The 20,214-nt window shown below is 41.4% G+C and overlaps 1 protein-coding gene across 2 annotated transcripts in view; it reads left to right on the forward strand.

Annotated features, from left to right (window-relative positions):
* The window catches only part of MCTP2 (multiple C2 and transmembrane domain containing 2), a 176,105-nt gene extending 166,198 nt beyond the window's left edge, over positions 1–9,907 (forward strand). The window contains exons 21-23 of one of the 2 annotated variants that reach the window (XM_066592835.1): positions 1,505–1,614; positions 4,290–4,387; positions 7,943–9,907. In XM_066592835.1, the coding sequence (XP_066448932.1) occupies positions 1,505–1,614; positions 4,290–4,387; positions 7,943–8,011 (277 nt within the window). In that variant the 3' untranslated portion in view covers positions 8,012–9,907. The remainder of the gene's footprint in view (positions 1–1,504; positions 1,615–4,289; positions 4,388–7,942) is intronic. The other variant, XM_066592834.1, reaches the window with a different exon arrangement.
* Positions 9,908–20,214: the final 10,307 nt, after the last annotated feature.

A 20,214-nucleotide genomic window follows, 5' to 3' on the forward strand; every position in this document is an offset into this window, starting at 1 on the left:
GTTGCGAATGGTGTGGGGTGTAAAAAGCTAATATGCACACAGTGCTTATTGAGCGCTATGTAGTCACGGAAGGAAAAGGCAGAAAGGGTTAAAAACCCCTGCAGCCTTCTCCTCCGGGTTATCAGTTGTCACTAACAGCTGATAACCCGTCCTGTCTCTTATTGATTGCAGAGCCAGGAAGCTTAAAGCGCCAACACAATTTTACTATCAGCGGGGCTTTAAGCCCAGGACCAGGCGCCATAAATTTACTGTGCCTGGTCCTTAATGGGTTAATAGCGATGCCCCTCCCAACCCACTCACCCCCTAGGTGTCTCTACACACCACCTGGGTGCTCTCCTCAAGGAGACACGACACCCCTCCTGACCCATATCACAGACCACCAGCCAAGCCAGAGACCTACCGCAGACTGATGAGGGGCAACCTCCCCCACACACATACTCGAAACAGCTGTCTGTGTATGGTTTTTCTGGCTTCGTTTCTTATTTCCAATCATTGTTTTAAAGACTTGTTTCAAAGCGCTGTGAAATAAGTTCGCACTATACAAATAGAGATTATTTATTATTATTATAGTTTAAGTCGTACATTGATTTGAAGGAATGCTGCCATCCTATAGGTGGCGCTGCAGAGGTATTGTTCCATCTTCATTATTTCCAAACATTTTTTTGGAAATTGCAGTTTCCTTTTAGTGCCTACTGCAGAAAAGAAGGTGATAGTTAGGCGTTTCATGGGACTTGCGTGCAGTGGGTTTTACTTATTTTTTGAGTGCATGGGTTACTGTATTTCTTTTTAATTATCTGAATCTGTTGCGTATTGAGAAGAACACTTTTTCTGTGCCTTGTGATGCTGCTTTTGTCCAGACTTAATGCTCCTTTGTCAGTGCATCTTTTCGTAAGTGGTTTTAAAGTCATTGAAGGAAGAAATACTTTCCAACCTTTTTAAACTCCCCAGGAGCCTGGCTGCGCTCCCTCCTGATTACACAGTGCGTCTCTTGATCAGCATGCATCACAGGCAGTCAGTTTATTTTGAGTAAAGCCTGGTACCATGGGGCTGAAAATAAGAGAGAGCCACTGTGAAACAGCAAGGAAAGTACAGAACACTTAAATGGTTCTGGGAGGTGGACCAGCCACACGAGCTCTCGAACACCTGCTGTCAATGTACATTGCGTGGTGTTTATAGATGGGTGTGTGCATTCATGTAAGAGGATCGGAGGGAGCAAGTGATACATGCAAAATGGACAACAGGAAAATTTTGTTCAGATTTAACATTCATTATTTATATGACATTGGACACACAAGTCATAAGCAGTTTATTGTATCTTCTCTTGCTCGGGATTACAGAACATTTTTCACCTCTGTGACCTCTTACATTATTTCATGTCTAAGATTCAAATAGTTTGTGAAAACCCAGAAATATTTTAATCCTATTTATACATGTATTTTATCAGTTTTGCATATTCCAAAATAAATTCTAAAAAAAACATTTATTTTTGTTTTTCTTGTTTCAGTACATTTAACTGGAGCGTCCCATTCCTCTCTTTACTTGCCTGTTCCATACTCTTGGTTGCAACCATTATTTGTTATCTTATACCACTGAGGTATATTATTCTCATCTGGGGTAAGTAGTTTTAGCTATACTTGGTATACAAATTTTTGCTTGCTTGAACATTTCACTGACGTTCTAGAAAACTATTAGGACTGTTTTAAAATATTTTTGTAACCATTGTTGCATAGAGTTTCAATAAAAAGGTTTTCTGGGCAAAAACTATTGATGACCTATCCTCAAGATTAGGTAATCAACAGTTAATCGCTGGTCACTCACCACATGGGGTTCCCAAAGATCACCAGATCGCCCAGCCTTCTGTCAGTTCAGTGGGCCAGATGTGCGCCAAAGGAGGCGGAAGTGGCCAAGTTAGCTTTGACTCCCATTAAAATCAATGGGAGCTGAAGCAGGGACTACACTTCCGTGCCCGTCCCCAATGTGAAACATGGAAGTGCTGAAAGTATAATAGTTGCTTCAGCCTCCATTTGATTTCGATTGGAGTGAAGTCAGCTATGCTGCTTTTGCAACCTTCTTCTATGACATACGTCCGGCCCACAGGTGATTACCGTGGATCCTGTGTGGCAGGTCCCTGGTAAATAACTATTAATGACCTATCTTCACATTAGGAATAGAGAGAAGGCGGCAGCATCAAAGGTGTAAAATGAAATTCAAGATCCTTTTTTTGCTCTATGTGAAACATGGAAGTGCTGAAAGTATAATAGTTGCTTCAGCCTCCATTTGATTTCGATTGGAGTGAAGTCAGCTATGCTGCTTTTGCAACCTTCTTCTATGACATACGTCCGGCCCACAGGTGATTACCGTGGATCCTGTGTGGCAGGTCCCTGGTAAATAACTATTAATGACCTATCTTCACATTAGGAATAGAGAGAAGGCGGCAGCATCAAAGGTGTAAAATGAAATTCAAGATCCTTTTTTTGCTCTATATCATTAAAAGGCCACGTTTCGACTACATGTCTTTATCGAGCATCTTGAATTTCATTTTGCACCTTTGATGCTGCTGCCTTCTCTCTATTGCTATGGATTGATCCGAGATTGGAGGTCCATGATCCCACTGACTGGTAGCTGTGCATAAGTATACCTCACTCTATTGGGGGATTTGTCTCTGAGTGCTGCCGGACCTTTGTATATTGGACTACCTTCACAATAGGTCATCAATAGTTTGTTGCCCAGAGAAGTCCTTTAAGCATATAAAGTAATAACTTCATCTAAAATATGGAATTTCTGCTATCCAATGTGTATTCTACACAGTTTTAAGAATTAAAAATAGTTTACAGATGTGTTCTTGACCCTCAACCCAACATATCCTGAGATGTATGGAAAGAGATGTTAATCAATCATGGGGGCAAAAAAATTGCGTCCGAATGATAGCTTAATGGATGACAATTGTTGCCATACATTCCCATGTTTAAAAAAAAAAGTGTGTTTTAAAGTATAGCATTTTGTGTTCTCCTACTGGATGGTTATGATAGATGCCTCTGACAAAGGCCACCAATCACGCATAGGCTTTAGAAAAAGTGTGTTTTAACGTATCCTTTTTTTTTTTTTTTTACTGGATGGTTCAAGAATGTATTGAATTGGTTTCATAACAAACTATATAAATTCAAAAAAAAATTACCAGTGCACACATTTGTACATGTCATCAGTACACATAGCAAGCATGATATCAGTCAGGTCATACAATGTAGTATATAATTTAATATAGATCCCCTCCCGAAGGAATAAATCTGTCTACAGATGAATGTCTGAGGTTTGGTTGATGACCGCAGTCATGTTTCAAGGCTCTGTAAAATGTCAGACATTGACTTAAGCTAGTTGCCGACCAGACCGGCTTGGCTCGTCCTCGGCCGAGTGTGCACGTATTTGAATGAAAATAGGGGAGAAAAGCTACTGTCAGGGGTGTCTGGCAGTGCCTATTTTCAAAAAGGAGAACAAGAAGTTTAAGACCTTGAAAATTCATTTGTTGGATCCTTACATCTACCATCAAGTAGAAGATGGAGGCTCCCATACACATTAGGTAATTGGTGGGGTTGGACAGTATGCCTCTAAAGTGTATGGCTGCCTATAGCTGAAAGTTGATTTCAAAAGACAGAAAATGGGTGACAAATTCTTTTCTTACCAGTTGGCTAAGAGGATGAAAAAAATGACATAAAAGATGGCTTGATAAGTATTGGTACCTTTTTGGTGCCATCAAATGATATGGATTTGCACCCCAAATGCTAGTGTATTATACAGTAAAACAGGGAACCCGCATAAATGTGATACTTTGATATTGGTATTCCATGCGGCTTCTAAGAAAGTATAAAAAGGAAGAGCATTAAGTATATTTGCTAGACTTTTATGTAATGCAAATCATAAACTGGACTGGTGATAAAACTTCTCGACTTCACTGGCGTTCTTCATACCATCTGCCTAATATGCATGCAGTGTGACATGGCGGTTCACATCAAAATTAAGAACTTCCTTATATTATATTGTAGCTAAATACTAAGATACAACATGAATTGCTGTACATAAGACTGAATGGCCTTTTTTTCTCTGTCCAGAGAAATTTAATGTATGATCAGTTCAAAGTCAACAGAAAAATAGGAAAAAAAAACGTAAAATAATACCCGGACACCAGGTTTTCACACTCATTCCTAACCTGTGAATTTGCTCACACTGCCTCAGCTGATGTGCTGGCATTCATTCTTTTAAAGTAAGAATAAGCTCAAATGGATTTTTCTTTGCAGGCGTCAATAAATTTACAAAGAAGCTTCGGAACCCATACGCCATTGACAATAATGAGTTTCTAGATTTTCTCTCCAGGGTACCATCTGATGTTCAAAAGGCAAGTTCTCTTTATTTTTTTTTGTTATGATGATCCTGTGTAGTTGTGTCCTACAAATTTACCAACCTCTCTTACCAATACACCAAAGTGTGATCGTACTAAACTGATTTACAGGAATCCTTAATTTGTGCTTCAAACAGACTCTGGGGATCTGAAGATCAGAATATCATCCTTGAAAATTCTAATAGTTGCTAGAAAGCATTTTTTACGCTAAAAAGTATTTAGAATTTTCTGCTGCCATTAGGGGAAATGTAAGACTATAAAATTACCTCTATAAAAGGCATTGTAATACTTGTTTTAAGAATCTGGATTTCTGCCGGATCCAAAGCTCTGATATTTTTATAAACCTGTACATAAATGGCAACCTCAGTAGTTGCCTCTGGGATCCTGACTTGCATCTTAAGGCTCAGTCACACGGGCGCATCCAGGTGCCAATGCGCCCGTGTTCCTGCAGGATAAGACGGCCGCATTGCAGGTGCGGATGACTCTCCGCACCGCAGGAAGAAAGAACACATGACCGGCTTCATTGGCAGTCAGGTGTTGTTTCTTCCGGCGGTGTGGAGAGTTGTCTGCACCTGCAGTGCGGCCGTCTTCTTCGTGCAGTAACACGGGCGCATCGGCACCTGGATACGCCCATGTGACCGAGCCCTTAGACTCCCAGCTAAAATGCAAGGCTGCAAGCTTGTATGAAAGCACATAGAGTCCCCGTGGAATCTAATTATGAAGCCACAAGCATTGCATGTACCACCTTGCTGCATATTATAATTGGAAGCACTGCTATTAGGGGATAATACCTTAATAATATGGCATTAATGGGTCTTGACTAGAGATGAGCGAGCACCAAAATGCTCGGGTGCTCGTTACTCGGGACGAAATTATCGCGATGCTCGAGGGTTCGTTTCGAGTAACGAACCCCATTGAAGTCAATGGGCGACCCGAGCATTTTTGTATATCGCCGATGCTGCGATGGGAACGACACAGCAACGGATAGGGCAGGCGAGGGGCTACATGTTGGGCTGCATCTCAAGTTCCCAGGTCCCACTATTAAGCCACAATAGCGGCAAGAATGAGCCCCCCCCCCTCCCAACAATTTTTACTTCTGAAAAACCCTCATTAGCAATGCATACCTTAGCTAAGCACCACACTACCTCCAACAAAGCACAATCACTGCCTGCATGACACTCCGCTGCCACTTCTCCTGGGTTACATACTTATAGCCGATTCCACTGAAAGCAATGGGCTGCCAGCGTGCGCGGGATGAATTGTCGGGAAGGGCTTAAATATAGAAGCCCTTCCCTGCAATTCATCCAGAAATGTGTAAAGAAAAAAAAATATACTTACCTTGTCCCGGCAGACGGAGTTCAGCGCGGCTGAGCCAATCAGAGGCAGGTCTGACTCACACCCCTTTCACACCCACTGCTGGCCGCGCTGAACTCCGTCTGCCGGGACAAGGTAAGTATATATATTTTTTTTATTTTAACACATTTCTGGATGAATTGCAGGGAAGGGCTTCTATATGTAAGCCCTTCCCGACAATTCATCCCGCGCACGCCGGCAGCCCATTGCTTTCAGTGGAACCTGCTGTATTGCCGGCTCCATTGAATTCAATGGGCAAACATCGTTCTTCTCTGCCACAGCTGTTACAGCTATGGCAGAGAAGAATGATTTGTCTTCTATATGTTCTCAATGGGGTCGGCGCTGCTGCCGCCGGCCCCATTGAGCGCATATAGAGAAGAGGACAGGAATCGCAGATCGCAGATAGGTGCGATCTGCGATTTCTGACTAGGGCCTAAGAAGGACCGTTGGGGTTCTTGAAGCCTAAAATCACTCCTAACACTCTCCCTATAGCAGCTCCGGCATCAGCAGCACTGTCCCTGATCTCTGTCAGAATGCATCTTTGGCGAGCCGCGGGCGGGCAGATTTTAATACTCCGGTGACACCTGATCTCGCCAGCCACTCACTGCAGGGGGGTGGTATAGGGCTGGAGCATCACAGGAGGAAGTTGTAATGCCTTCCCTGTCTTTCTATTGTCCAGAAAAGCGCGCAAATTTCTCAGTGAAGAAAATGAAAGTGACTCGAACACCGCGTGGTACTTGCCTCTAGTAACGAGCATCTCGAACACCCTAATACTCGAACGAGCATCAAGCTCGGACGAGTACGCTCGCTCATCTCTAGTCTTGACGCGATTATTCAGAGGCATACTGAGGAACAGCATGACGCTGCAGACTACTTTGGGTGCCATATTACAGCTCTGTATAGAGCTGTACGTTGTATACATGAAGTTTAATTTTTTTTATTTGCAATCTGCCCTTGCCCAATCAAACTTGCAGTTAAAGGATTTGGCCACCTTAGCACGGTTTTCACATGTACTGGAAATGGCAGTATATGCTGCTTATTGATACATTGTTGTTAGCACATCAGTGCCGATGTCCTTCTCTGAAGAGCGCTGACCCCCTTGTTAACTACAGTGCTCTAATCCTCAACGTGGCCGAGACTCTGGCAAGGCAAACTAATGCAGGTGCATTGTTCTATCCAGATTACAGATTGGCCACTAATTGAGGTATGTCTAAGTCGAGGGCCAGATAGCCATGCAGTTACAGAAAAGACTTTAGCTCTTCTGAGAAGTGCCACCCCTGTTTATGTACTAATGAGACTATAATAAGTGTCTTATGGTGCTGTTTCCTACACGTGCATTATAAGGATGATGTGGCCAAGAAAAGAACTACTAAAGCACTTTGTGCTGTGAACAAGGGACGGCAAGGCAGTGCTTGCTGGTATGTGTAGTGCAGCTCTGTATGCAATAAACATTCCAAATGATCACCAAGGCAGATATCGGACCTTCAGTTTTGTTGAGCCATTTGTCTCTACCCATTATACTATACTGTACAGTACTTACACTTATGGTATATGCTCGTGATGCTTCCCTTGCAAGATTTCTTGGAGTATCATTTGTAAAGTTTGCCAGAGGCACAAATTCCCTCTCATGTTCAGAAGTTATTTTACCTGTCTGTTTGCACACCCTGTCCAGTCCCAAATGATAGTCCACCACTTACAGTACGTGTTTCTGGGCAGAATGTACCTGTGAATCTGTTAAACCAAGCATACTGAGTTATGCGGAGCACTTTGTGCAATGAATGTGTTATTTGCTTCTGCTTTCCTGCTTGTCATTCTTATTTATAGGTTTGTAGAAGGCTGGTTACATTTCACTAATGTGCATTTTTTTGTTGTTGTTTCCCTCGGGGCTTTTTAATTCACTTGTGTAGCACGTTGTAATAGCCGTAAGTCAGTAAAAAGACACCTATTTGCCACTGCTAAAATCTGTTAGAAACCGCTCTGTCTCATTAAAATAAGATCTGCACTTAATATTTGCACATATAGAAGTAACTCTATTCCGGCTACCAATTAATTCTCAGTGTTTTTATGTTTTGAAAATGATTCATTACCCCGAATGTTCTGTGGATTCACTGAGTATCTCCTTGGGGAGCTATTAACTCACTCTGAAGAAAGCTAGAATTACTTAATAGCAAACGTCATGTCTATTTACTTTTTTTTCAGGTGCAGTATGCTGAGCTCAAACCTAACAGTAACCAAGGTGCCCTAAGGAAGAAGAGAACCGGATTGTAACTCAAAAATACATTCTTGAGTTCTTCTAATTTTTCTCTATGAAATTCTGCACTAAGTCATGGCACAAGATTGGGACTCGAATGATACCAAAGCATAGGATCCTAGGGGGCGGGTTCTCCCCCGGAGTGCTCCTCTAAGGTTGACCCTAAACCATGCAGGTTTACTGGCTGGATTCAGTTAACCCTCAACCATAGGGGGAAAATAAGTAAAATCTCTGTTTCTATGTGTTTTCTGACTGGGGTAGTGAAAGGTTTAACATGGTATTAGACAATCCAGCCCCCAATACACTGCAAGCTCTCCTGATGTCTACAAAAGTATCCATGTTTTCCTGAGTAGCTGCCCGATGCATTTTTTTTGTATGTTGTCAAGTCTGCTTTAGCTGCTCAATCCAAGTGAGCTGAACAATACCAAGTTTACTTGATTTTATTAGTTGAGGGCTATTAGGGTTTCAGCAAACAAAGCATATTCTTTATATAGTGATGATATACAATTCCAAAATATACTCTATGTATCGATTCCTCATGGCTTCCAAGATCTCTGTTTGTTGCAGTCATTATTCAGGAACCTTCATCATTTCCTGCCAATGGATGCAAATCTGTCCTAGTCATGTGATGGTGCATGGTGTCTTACAGGACCGTTATCGAACGGTATTTTGTAACAAGCCATGCGGATATGTGACCGGGAAATATTTTACTCCTCCTGAATGACTTCAAGCAAAGATGTTTAAGAGTGAAAAATTTATACTGAAAGTCTGTTGTAAAATTGTAGACCTTTTCATAAAAAAAAAAATGTAAAAATTGCTGAAACTGCAATACTTTAAGAAGAAAAATAATTTGCACCTTACTGCCAAACTGTACATAGTAATATATGAAATATATATACGTATCTATTTCTCTAACTTTGCTGAACACTAAAAAAAAAAATTTATATGAAGAGAGTTGAATGACGAGGCTGAAGTTTTTTGTCAAGGGTTAACGTTTACAGGCTTTTCTCTTAGGATGCCCAAAGGACAGAACATCGAGGCCGAGGTATAGCCAACGCTGTTTTTGAAATTTATATTTAATTTTCACTTTTGTGGAATTTTTGAATTTCCCAGTTTCAAAGAGCTTTATTGAGAGAAGACTGTGCGTGCCAAAGATTCCTATGTTAAAAAGCAAAATCTCCAAAAATGTTCTAACCGTTTTTGTCTTTACCGTCTTTAAAGCGCATATTGGTCAAACTTGGCTTGGCCGATATGTTTGCATACATTATATTTCAGGATCGTTTTTGTGTCTGGTTTGTATGGGTGAGTTTATAGAGATATATATATTTCTATGGTGTTGCACAATTCAGGTACGTTCTATCAGCCAATATTCTCCAAATGGTGGTTATGTCATCTTCCGCTGATAATATGTATATAACCTAGTTTTAAAGTGTATATTTAAATATAGCCAATTACAGCATTTCAAATTATTTTCTATTACAGTTGAGGGAAATCTAATAATATGGCATTTATATTGATTTACTGCACATTGGCTGCTTGTATATATTTAGATTTACAGAATGTGACAGATAATCATCTTTTAAATGGTAATCTTTCAAGAATTGGTAAACTGTTTTAAATGTATAGCTTTTTCTGGTTAGAACCGTATTTTTGTAAGAAATAAACAAATATTTTTGTTGTAAACTTTCATTTATATGTATCTATATGTCTGGATCCGTTAGATTCTATTAAAAGGAACAATTAAACTTGTAATCTAGCTGCTTTTATTCTCGAAAAAGGAATTGTTTTTTTGATTTGGACATTTAGAGGTGCCTGTAAGAAAAATGTTTTATCACCCACTGCCATGTTAGGCATAGCCTCCGATTTCATTACCTAGAGTTGTTAGAAAATGGATGTGCTGCACACAAGGAGTAACTTGTCAATTCTTTAACTCTTAAGTTTGTCATGACAATTTTTCATATTAAAAAATTATAGTATACATCTACTCTCATATGTTTTCTGAGAATGGACAAGACACATTCCCAAAATGCCACCCTCCTGGGCACCTTCATACAATTTTGCAAGAAAATGTAACCTGCTTATTAAATGCATACATATTCATGTTTGTGACTAAGTCTGACCCAAGCAAAACCTGAGAAATATACAGCAGACCTGAAGAGACCAAAGATCTCCACGATCTAGATGCCATCAACAGTCTGATTAGGTGCAAGGAGTGATAAGACTTGTACTGTAGCCGCTCATCTTCTCCACAGATGATTATGTGCTGCCTTCTTCCTGTCACTGCAGAATGCTCCTGAGTGGTTGTGTCCCACAAATCCCTCAATGTGTAATGTGACTGCCTCACAACAAGCTAGTTCTCAGGCTATGGTTGGGGCTGAGAAGCAAACTTTTGTTTACTCTCAATGATAGATTTTGATAATGTCTGTTCTAAGGGCCTCGTGTGACGCTAGGTAGCAGAAATGCAGTCCTAAGCTCTTGCTGATAGTCGCAAGTGCAATGCCCCCCATATAGTTCAGGTAGCCAGCTCAAGGTTGACTTCCAAGGTCGGTAAAATCAGTGCCCAGCTTGCTGAGGGGTAAAAGATCACTGGGGAAGGCAGTGGCAAACCACCCCAAAAAAAGTCATCCTCGAGTCAGTCATGACTTGGTTCTTGCACCAGGGGTCTTTACCTTTTTACCTTGCTTATTCTGAGTTAAGTTCTTAAACGGCAGTCTGTACATAGCGGTAACTGTCAGTCACCGCCCACTGTTTAGCTGAGAATAAGCAAATTTTAAAGCACCACTTGGGTGGAAACACATTTCGTCCTGCCTGCTCCCTCCACCTGACTACTTGTAACACTCTAGAGGCCTCATTTTGTGATTTGCACTCTTCCTCGATTATAACTGTGTGACAAGAGCTGCGCAATCATCAGTAACTGACATGATTCTTCGTGCCCCCATCTAGACTGTTTCTGTAGTAGGAATCCTGTAACGGCATCACATAAACTGAGAATTTGACTGGAAAATGAATACATAACCCCAAGCACATGTCAGCTGGTCAGAATTGAGATCACATGACCACCTGAGGAAAAATAACAAAGAAATAACCAACCAAAGTAAAACTAGCTAATTTATGAAACCTGTTACACTATATCTTTCATTATAATTATTGCAATTGGATTGCAACCTTATACCTTTGTGCTTTTGTTGATTGTTCACTTAAAGGGGTTGTCCCGCGCCGAAACAAGTTTTTTTTTTTTTCAACCCCCCCCCCCCCCCGTTCGGCGCGAGACAACCCCGATGCAGGGACCTAAAGAAAGCTTACCGGAGCGCTTACCTTAATCCCCACGCTCCGGTGACTTCTATACTTACCGGTGAAGATGGCCGCCGGGATCCTCTTCCTCCGTGGACCGCAGCTCTTCTGTGCGGTCCATTGCCGATTCCAGCCTCCTGATTGGCTGGAATCGGCACGTGACGGGGCGGAGCTACACGGAGCCGGCATTCTGCACGAGCGGCTCCATTGAAGAGAGCAGAAGACCCGGACTGCGCAAGCGCGGCTAATTTGGCCATCGGAGGGCGAAAATTAGTCGGCTCCATGGGAACGAGGACGCTAGCAACGGAGCAGGTAAGTAAAAAACTTCTGTATGGCTCATAATTAATGCACAATGTACATTACAAAGTGCATTAATATGGCCATACAGAAGTGTATAGACCCACTTGCTGCCGCGGGACAACCCCTTTAAAGGGGTTGTCCCGCGGCAGCAAGTGGGTCTATACACTTCTGTATGGCCATAATAATGCACTTTGTAATGTACATTGTGCATTAATTATGAGCCATACAGAAGTTATAAAAAGTTTTTTACTTACCTGCTCCGTTGCTGGCGTCCTCGTTCCCATGGAGCCGACTAATTTTCGCCCTCCGATGGCCAAATTAGCCGCGCTTGCGCAGTCCGGGTCTTCTGCAGTCTTCTATGGGGCCGCTTGTGTAGAATGCCGGTTCCGTGTAGCTCCGCCCCGTAACGTGCCGATTCCAGCCAATCAGGAGGCTGGAATCGGCAATGGACCGCACAGAAGCCCTGCGGTCCACGGAGACAGAGGATCCCGGCGGCCATCTTCAGCAGGTAAGTATGAAGACGCCGGACCGCCGGGATTCAGGTAAGCGCTGTGCGGGTTGTTTTTTTAACCCCTGCATCGGGGTTGTCTCGCGCCGAACGGGGGGGGGTTAAAAAAAAAAAAAAAACCCTTTTCGGCGCGGGACAACCCCTTTAAGTGTTACAACATGATTGGCTTAAATAGCGATGAAGTGAAAGTTCTTGAATGTTTGCAAATTGGCTCACATTTCTTAAAGGAAGTTAAAAAAAAATGCCCTAAAAACCATTAACGCTTTCTAATCCAGTGTTTGGATCTCGTCTGAAATTGAGATTTCCTTGCATAGCTCTCATGTCAGAGGAGGTCCAACATATGTTTCTAAGGGCTCCTTCACACTGGCGATCGTGATATCGCCGCAAGAAAATCACGGCAAAATTGCAGTCTTGTTCAGGCGATTTTTGAGCATCAGCAATGCTATTTCTTGTGAAAAATCCCGCATCGCTGTCTCCCACGATTTTGTAGAGCGAAAGTCAATAGGAGTTTCTAATGTTAAAAACGCATTGCACAAAAGTTTGTGCATTGCGATAAAAATGTCTCCGTAGGGAAACATGGGCTAGTAAAATCACAAAATACTGTAAGATGGGACATGCCGCAATTTTTTTTTCACGCCACATCGCATGAGTGAAAAAATTGCAAATGGGAATGAAACAATTGAAAATCATTGGTTTCATAATTCTGTGTTTTCACACACTCTCACTTTGTGCGATTTCTATCGCAAGTGTGAAGGCTGCCTAATACTATAAGGAAGAGAGGTCCATCATCTGAGTTCTCTTCTGCATATGTAGATTACACAATGCAGGTGAGCGGTCCAGCATCCAACCTGTTTTATGCATTTGTATATTACAGTATGCAGCTGAGGGGTTCTATCTATCTATTATGAAAGCCCTCACTCACTGACTGACTCGCCACTAATTCTCTAACTTACCGATGTCCTGCAAACATGAAATTTGGCAGGAGCATGCTTTAGGTCCTAAAAAGGAAAAGTAAAGGGGTCACAACTCTATTATTCAATGCTAAACGCAAAGTATTGGCACCTCTATGTAATGTACCTAATATAATTCTCTAACTTCCCGGTGTCGTACAATGATAAAATTTGGCAGGAGCATTCTTTAGGTCCTAAAAAGGAAAAGTAAAGGGGTCACAACTCGATTATTCAATGTTAATTGCAAAAGTATTGGCACCCCTATGTGATGTACCTAATCTAATTATCTAACTTCCTGGTGTCCCACAAACTTGAAATTTGACACAAGCATTCTTTAGGTCCTACATAGGAAAAGTAAAGGTGTCACAACTCAATTATTCAATGCTCTCCACAAAAGTAAGTGCACACTTAATGTACCTAATCTAATTCTCTAACTTTCCGGTGTCTTACGAAATTGAAATTTGGCACAACCATTCTATTAGTGCCAAATAGAATTGAATAATAAAGTTGCAACTCCTTTACTTTTCCTAAGTGCAAAAATAAGTGAACACCCCCCCCCCCCCCCTATGTGATGGAACGAATAGCACACATCAGAACCTCACACACATGAAACTTGCCACATCCATTCTTTAAATCCTAAATAAAAAAAGTAAAGGGGTCGCAACTTCAATAAGCAATTCTAAGTGTGAAAAATCTGCAATGCATGACCTAGTACTTTTCTCAAAAACCTTAAAGCCTAAGGAAATGATTTATATATGGAGAAAAATCTACCTCACCTCTACGTGTATATACTGAGGGCAATCTAACACTCCTCTGTGTATACTAAAAAGAATCTAACTCGCCTCTGTGTGCATTTACTGAACAGAAGAAAGCGGCCATGAACTGCAGGGATGGAGCATGCCTTTAAGGCTAAGAAGGGGCGGAAACCTCCAGTCTGGGGGTAAATTTGAATAAAAAGGGGGCATGAAGTCTGAGGAGACTCTAACGCTCCTATGTGTATACCTATTTTATTTCTCGGTTACTCTGAAGACTTCATAAAGTTTTCCGTGCAAGCAACATGTAAACACCTGTACCAAATTAACTCTGCTGAAGCTGGGTATATCGGCTAGTATAATATATAAATCTATTCACATTTAATTTTCAAAAAATTGCTAATAACACAAACAAATATTACCTGTCATGATTTTGAGTAATTCCAATGAATCCACAAAGCTCTTTCCCAACCAAATTAAATAAGACCGGGGGAGTGTTGGCGGTAGGGAAATTGGATGGGGAATTTAGTATTATTGTCTTTGTTCAGGCTGCTTCGCTGTTGCAGGCAGGTATCTAGTACAGACAGCCGTCACCCTCTTTCTGTAGAGTGGGATCAACTCATTATAAACCCTGCACACCCAGGATGTTAATGTACACCCTGTGCTGTTAGAACAGAGTAATGCAAGTGATAATGGTAGAATAATCAATAAGCAATTAGCATAGCTAGCATTAGGAAAGTCTACGAAAAATAACTAATCCTAGGGTTACTAGTACTTTTAATGCAACACAAATGTACAACACTGGCAGAAAAAGGGTAATAAAAATGCTGCACAGTGATCAGTCCCGTTGCCCTAAAGTTCAAATGAGTAATGTAACACGCACTTCTTTCAAACGCTCCTATATGGTATACCTCTTTAAGGAACACAACAAAGAACCCAGCTCATGGATTATTTCTCCATCACTAAGCGCTTTCGATCTCACGAAAAGCTTTTGGATTTCCAAGTAACTTTTTGGTTTGCACCTTATTTTCTCAAACCTCTTCCTGTAGCTGGAGTTTATGTACAGTATAACCAATGAGTACATTTATTCCATATTCATTTTGCCTTTACTAAGTAATGACATTTACTATTCTCTTGGTCCTAGCAGTCATATCTCTAAAGAGAAAATCTGCCCACAAATTATCAAAAGTACATAAAGTAACATTTTTAGGGCATTGGTGGGCAGTTACAGATTCAGCCTCAATCCAAGTATATTCGCTACAAATAAAATCACTTGCACAATGTGCTCAGAAATTTGCTTCTGCAAATTCACATGGCCAATTTACATTATAGCAAACTTGTAACTCCACATTATTTGCTTGCCCCAATTGTGTATTTCATGATGCATGACTTCTCACATATCATAGAGGTTCATTAAATATCCTACATACCAAACAATACACAAAATGCATGTTCTGGTCTGTCCCAAGTCAAGGCTAGACATCTGAATTTATCACTGTCAGTTTAGCTCTTTATAGACTTGGCATTTCCCATGCTTTCTTAAGAGTGATTGCCACCTAATTAAATCACTGCTCATCATTACTTCATCTCTTTGTTATTGATCGAGTAAGGATGGCTCTCAACAAAAAAAAACATTTTATCCTAAGTACTCGATAGCACCCAGTTAAGCTGGATATTACATTATACAGGGAGGTTGATAACTTTTTATACTGTAAGTAGAAAATATCTGTGTGTGTGTGTATATAATGTATATTTTTTAAAGTCTCCAGTATAGCAGAACAGAAACACTTGAAACCTTAATGTGGATTTTACAAAATGTAAAGCATACTTGAGTTTTTAACCAGTTTTCTAAAATGGGACATGCTTTCTGTAACCACTCATAGCTGTTGTTGGCACCCTGTCTGTAAGGTCTGATTTTCATGTGGTCTTTCCCATTTTTTCTGTTGCCCTGCTATTTGAAATCCACTTTCATGCAGGGAGCATGTAGCAAGCCTAATATTCTGCCAGTATTTTACTGTCCTGCTCTTCCTTGCCCTGACATCCCATGCTGCATTGTAGTTTCTGGGCCGATCAACAGGAGCGTAGTATCTGATTGCCCACCCCTCTGCTTTTTAGGCATGCTGACAAAAAGCTGAGTAAACCCAATATCCTATATGTATATACACACACTAGCAGCAGAGATTGTGGAGATCATTATCACAGGGTCTGTATATCTGTCTTAGTGCATTGGAGTGCCCCTGTGCAGATGGCTTATTCCACCATTGCTGAGGATACTTCCCTATATTCTTTAGCTACCAAGCTTCTATAGTAACAAGACAGAGTAAATTGCAGAGGAGCTGGAAGGGAGACCCCTAGTGGCAGCCCCTTCAAATATGATTTACAGTGGTTAGGCAACAACATTTTTAATGCAGGTATATTACAGAAATTACCTACATATAACATTTTAAGGAGTGTCGTTCAGGCACAGCCATAGTGTTGTCAGCTACCTGCAACTTGGTAGTCTATCCAGTAGAAGAAAGAAAGCCCATTTGCCATATAAAAATGCAACAGCCACCCTCACCTCTCCAAAAAAAAAGCACTAACTGTAAAGTGGTTATTTAGAGTACAAGTTATACCACTGGATAAAGGATACTTTTCTGATCAGTAGGAGTCCAACCTCTGGGACCTTCTCTGATCACAAGATTGGGGGTTAAGAGCATCCCACAATAAAGGCTTTAGCCGTTGCACATGCACTTCGCTGTTTTGTTCATTCCTATGACACCACTGGAGATAGCACTCCGATTTTCCAGGTAGTCCCTTTGAAGGGAATGAAATGGAGGTGTACATATGCAACCTCTGCTGCAGGATGCTCCAGACCTCTAAACTCTGGATCAGTGGGGGTCCCAATGGTCCAATCTCCCCTAATCAGTGAGACAGCCCCATTAACAGTATTCACAATGAGTTATTTACTTGAAACCATGTCCTTTAATCTTTGGTATGCCCTAATGAGCGACCTTTGTCATCAGAAATAGCCAGGAAAATTTCATCCCATAAAACCACTCAAATAAAAACCCATTCTAAAACTTGTCCAAGAAGTAAGCACAAGCTAGAGTGGAAGCTTGATGCTTTGTGAAGGTTAAATCTGTTCTTACAGTGTGTGCTTACTAAAGTTTAATGGCATTTTAATGTGCCTGTCACTGAGCACTGTTCATATCTCGTAGGTAGAGCATTTGAAGACCACTGTAACATATTTTATTTTTTTTACAGTGGAATTTTTTTCATTTTACTTCTTTCTAAATGCCACAATCTACTGCTACAGCCATCAAACAATGGCTTATCTGTTTATGCTCTTCTTTTTATGACAATTGATTAGAAGTAGCTGTTTTATCAAATGCAGTTTGTGGATCAAGAAATAAACCTACATCTATCTATCTATCTATCCATATCATCTTGGAATTTTTAAGAGTTGAAACACAAGTAAAGTATCAACATTTCTGGCAGCAGAGTGAATCATTGCAATTGATCTTTCTATATAAGTCTACATAAGTACAAGATAACAAAATTCAAGTATTTACAGTTAGAATCTTCGTCGAAAAATGATGATTGGTAACTTCACCTTTGATCTTTTTTGTATTTGTCCTTTAACCCCTTGAGTGGCACGCCCGGAAAATTTCCGGGGACGAGCTCCACTGCTCATAGCAACATAGCCCGGAAGATTTCCGGGCTATGTATCACTATGGGAGCTGCAGAGCACAATGCCACAAGCTGTGACAGTGTGCTCTGCCTGCACAGACCCACATAGAGCAGTGCAGGACTTTGAAAAACCAGCAGAAGATATTGCCGACATGTCGGCAACCTCCTGCTTTGTTTACAGGTTGCCATAGAGACCATCGGCTTGTCAGAAGCAAGCCGATGGTCTCTGTGGCAGGGAGAGCTGGTTGATAGCTGTCAGAGGACAGCTAGGTACTAGCTGTTACAGCAGAGATCAGAGAAAACCTCCGATCTCTGCTGTGTTAACCCTTTACATGCTGCTGTCTATGTGACTGCAGCATGTAAAGGGTTGTCACTGCAGCATGTAAAGGGCTGTCATCATCGGACCCCCGGAATGTGATCAGGGGTCCAGATGGGTCCCTGTGGAAGTCCCCTAAAGGGACAAAAAATAAAAAAAAAATTAAAAAAATTTAAAAAAAAAGTTAAAAAATTATTAAAAAAATAAAAAAAACACTTGTCTCCCTTTATTTTGTAAAAAATCAAAAATACAATCACACATGTGGTATCCGTGTGCATCGTAATGACCCAGAGAAGGAAGTTAATACATTATTTAACCCCTTAATGACATGGCCCCTTTTTTTCTTTTTTCCCCATTTCTTTTTTTCCTCCCCCCTGTTTAAAAAAAATCACAACTTGTCCCGCAAAAAACAAGCCCTCATATGGCCATGTCAATGGAAAAATTAAAAAGTTATGGCTCTTGAGACGCAACTGCAAAACTAGTTGAAATTCAATGATTAGACCATTTTAAAAAACCTGCCCTGGTGGGCACGACAGGGTGGTAGAAAACCTGCCACTCAAGGGGTTAAAGCATACTTGTATTTTCAGCTGACTTCTAGGAATAAGCTACCATTTGTGTACATGAGGATTAACACTATTTTTGCTATTATCTTATATGTGGCATTTTCACCAGTTTTTCACTCTGCAAGCCTTGTCTGTGAGTCGTTCTTTTCCTTCCTCTACTCTCTATAGACTTCTATGGACAGCATGAGTCACTACCCTCCTCCACTTCCTGTTCTCAGTGATGTTGTCAAGTGATGTCAATGTCTAGTAACACAGATAACATGAGTGAACAGGGAAATTAGAAAGGAGCCCCCTAGTGGCCAGCACAGAGGGATTTTTCAGCACAAAATGTCATTCTAGGTAAATAAAGGGATATCCACTTTTGCTAGTTATCACATTGGCTATCATATTAACATAAGTTGTCTCAAAGTGTAGTGACCATTAAAAGAAGCCAAAGATGATTTTCTGGGTGATTATCAATAGCAGAGTTTTACTATGCATGTTCTTTGGTATTAAAATAGCTAAATACTATATATGGTCTTCAGTGACAAGCCAGTCCTTTGTGAATGAAAGTTTTCCCTATCGTCTCCACGACCGCATCGCCTGAAATTGCCACCTACTGTTAGAACAGGAACACGCACAGGGTTAAAACACCTCCCCTTTCCCACCTTCCTCAGTGTCTTTCCCACCTTCCTCAGTGTCTTTCCTGCCCTGCCAGGAGGCAGGTATCCAGAGAGGTGCTAGGAGCATGAAAAAGACATGAAAAAGTCTCTATACTCACACCGGATCAGAGTCAGAAGGCGCTGTTCTCCCTACCTGAGGCCTCTTCACCTGGGATGCTGAAGGCGAAGTTCACCCGGGCCAGATTCCACCCCACTGCGATCCAGGCAGGCTCAACGTGGCGGCCGCTGACTGATCTTCTCCCCGCTCCTGATGTTGCCAGCATGGTCTCCATGGGTCTGCATAGGACTGGCGTGGCATTCTGTCACTCCCCTAGATGGCAAAAGGGGTGACAGAGCCTGTGAGGCCATGTAATCGCGCTGGGGTCGTGGCGGGGTGTGTCACCAAGCGGGTTGAGTGGCAAAATTTTTAAAAAATAAAGGAACGGGAGAGAAGTAAAGTAGGGGGATTTATGGACAACATCAGAACCTTAGTTAGGGAGGAAGTTCACTCAGCTTTGGCATCTCATGATGTACAACCAGCTGCAGCCTCTTCTTTGAAACAACAGAAGGGACCGAGCAGCTAGTGTTATTTTTCTGACTCCGAAAAGAGCTCTCTAAATTCGAATACAGAAGAACAGGTGGAGCCTGTGGAATCATCTGACAAAGATGATTACAAAAAATTATCTTTTAATCCTGAGGACATTGCTGAGTTAATCAAGGCAATTGGAGCCACCTTAAATATGGAAGAGCCCGGGAAAAGACGCACAATGAAAGACTAAGTCTTTGGGGGCTTAGGGGAAAGGCACAGACCTACCATCCAATGTACACGTTAATGTGCAAAAGATGATTAAGAAGGAATGGAATCAACCAGATGGGTTCATTTTCATCCAAAGGCATCAAGAGATGCTACCCCTTTACAAAAGGGGTTTGTGCAGACTGGGAAGAAATACCCAGGATAGATGTCTTGGTGGATAAAGTAGCCAAATGTACGCTTCTGCCCTTTTGAGGATGCCACACAATTGAGAAATCCAATGGATAGGAAGGCAGGTGTCCTAAAAAAGTTCTGGGAGGCAGCCTCAAATATACTCAGGCCAGAAGTAGCAGCTACTTGTGTCACCCGGACACTTAATGTTTGACTGAACCAGTTAGAGATGCACCTGCCATAAAACCCTGAGGTTTAAATCTTGGAATTCCTCCCAGTCCTAAAGATGTCGACTAGCTTTTTAG

Source organism: Eleutherodactylus coqui, chromosome 2 (genome assembly GCF_035609145.1).
Source record: "Eleutherodactylus coqui strain aEleCoq1 chromosome 2, aEleCoq1.hap1, whole genome shotgun sequence".
NCBI classification, from domain to species: domain Eukaryota; kingdom Metazoa; phylum Chordata; class Amphibia; order Anura; family Eleutherodactylidae; genus Eleutherodactylus; species Eleutherodactylus coqui.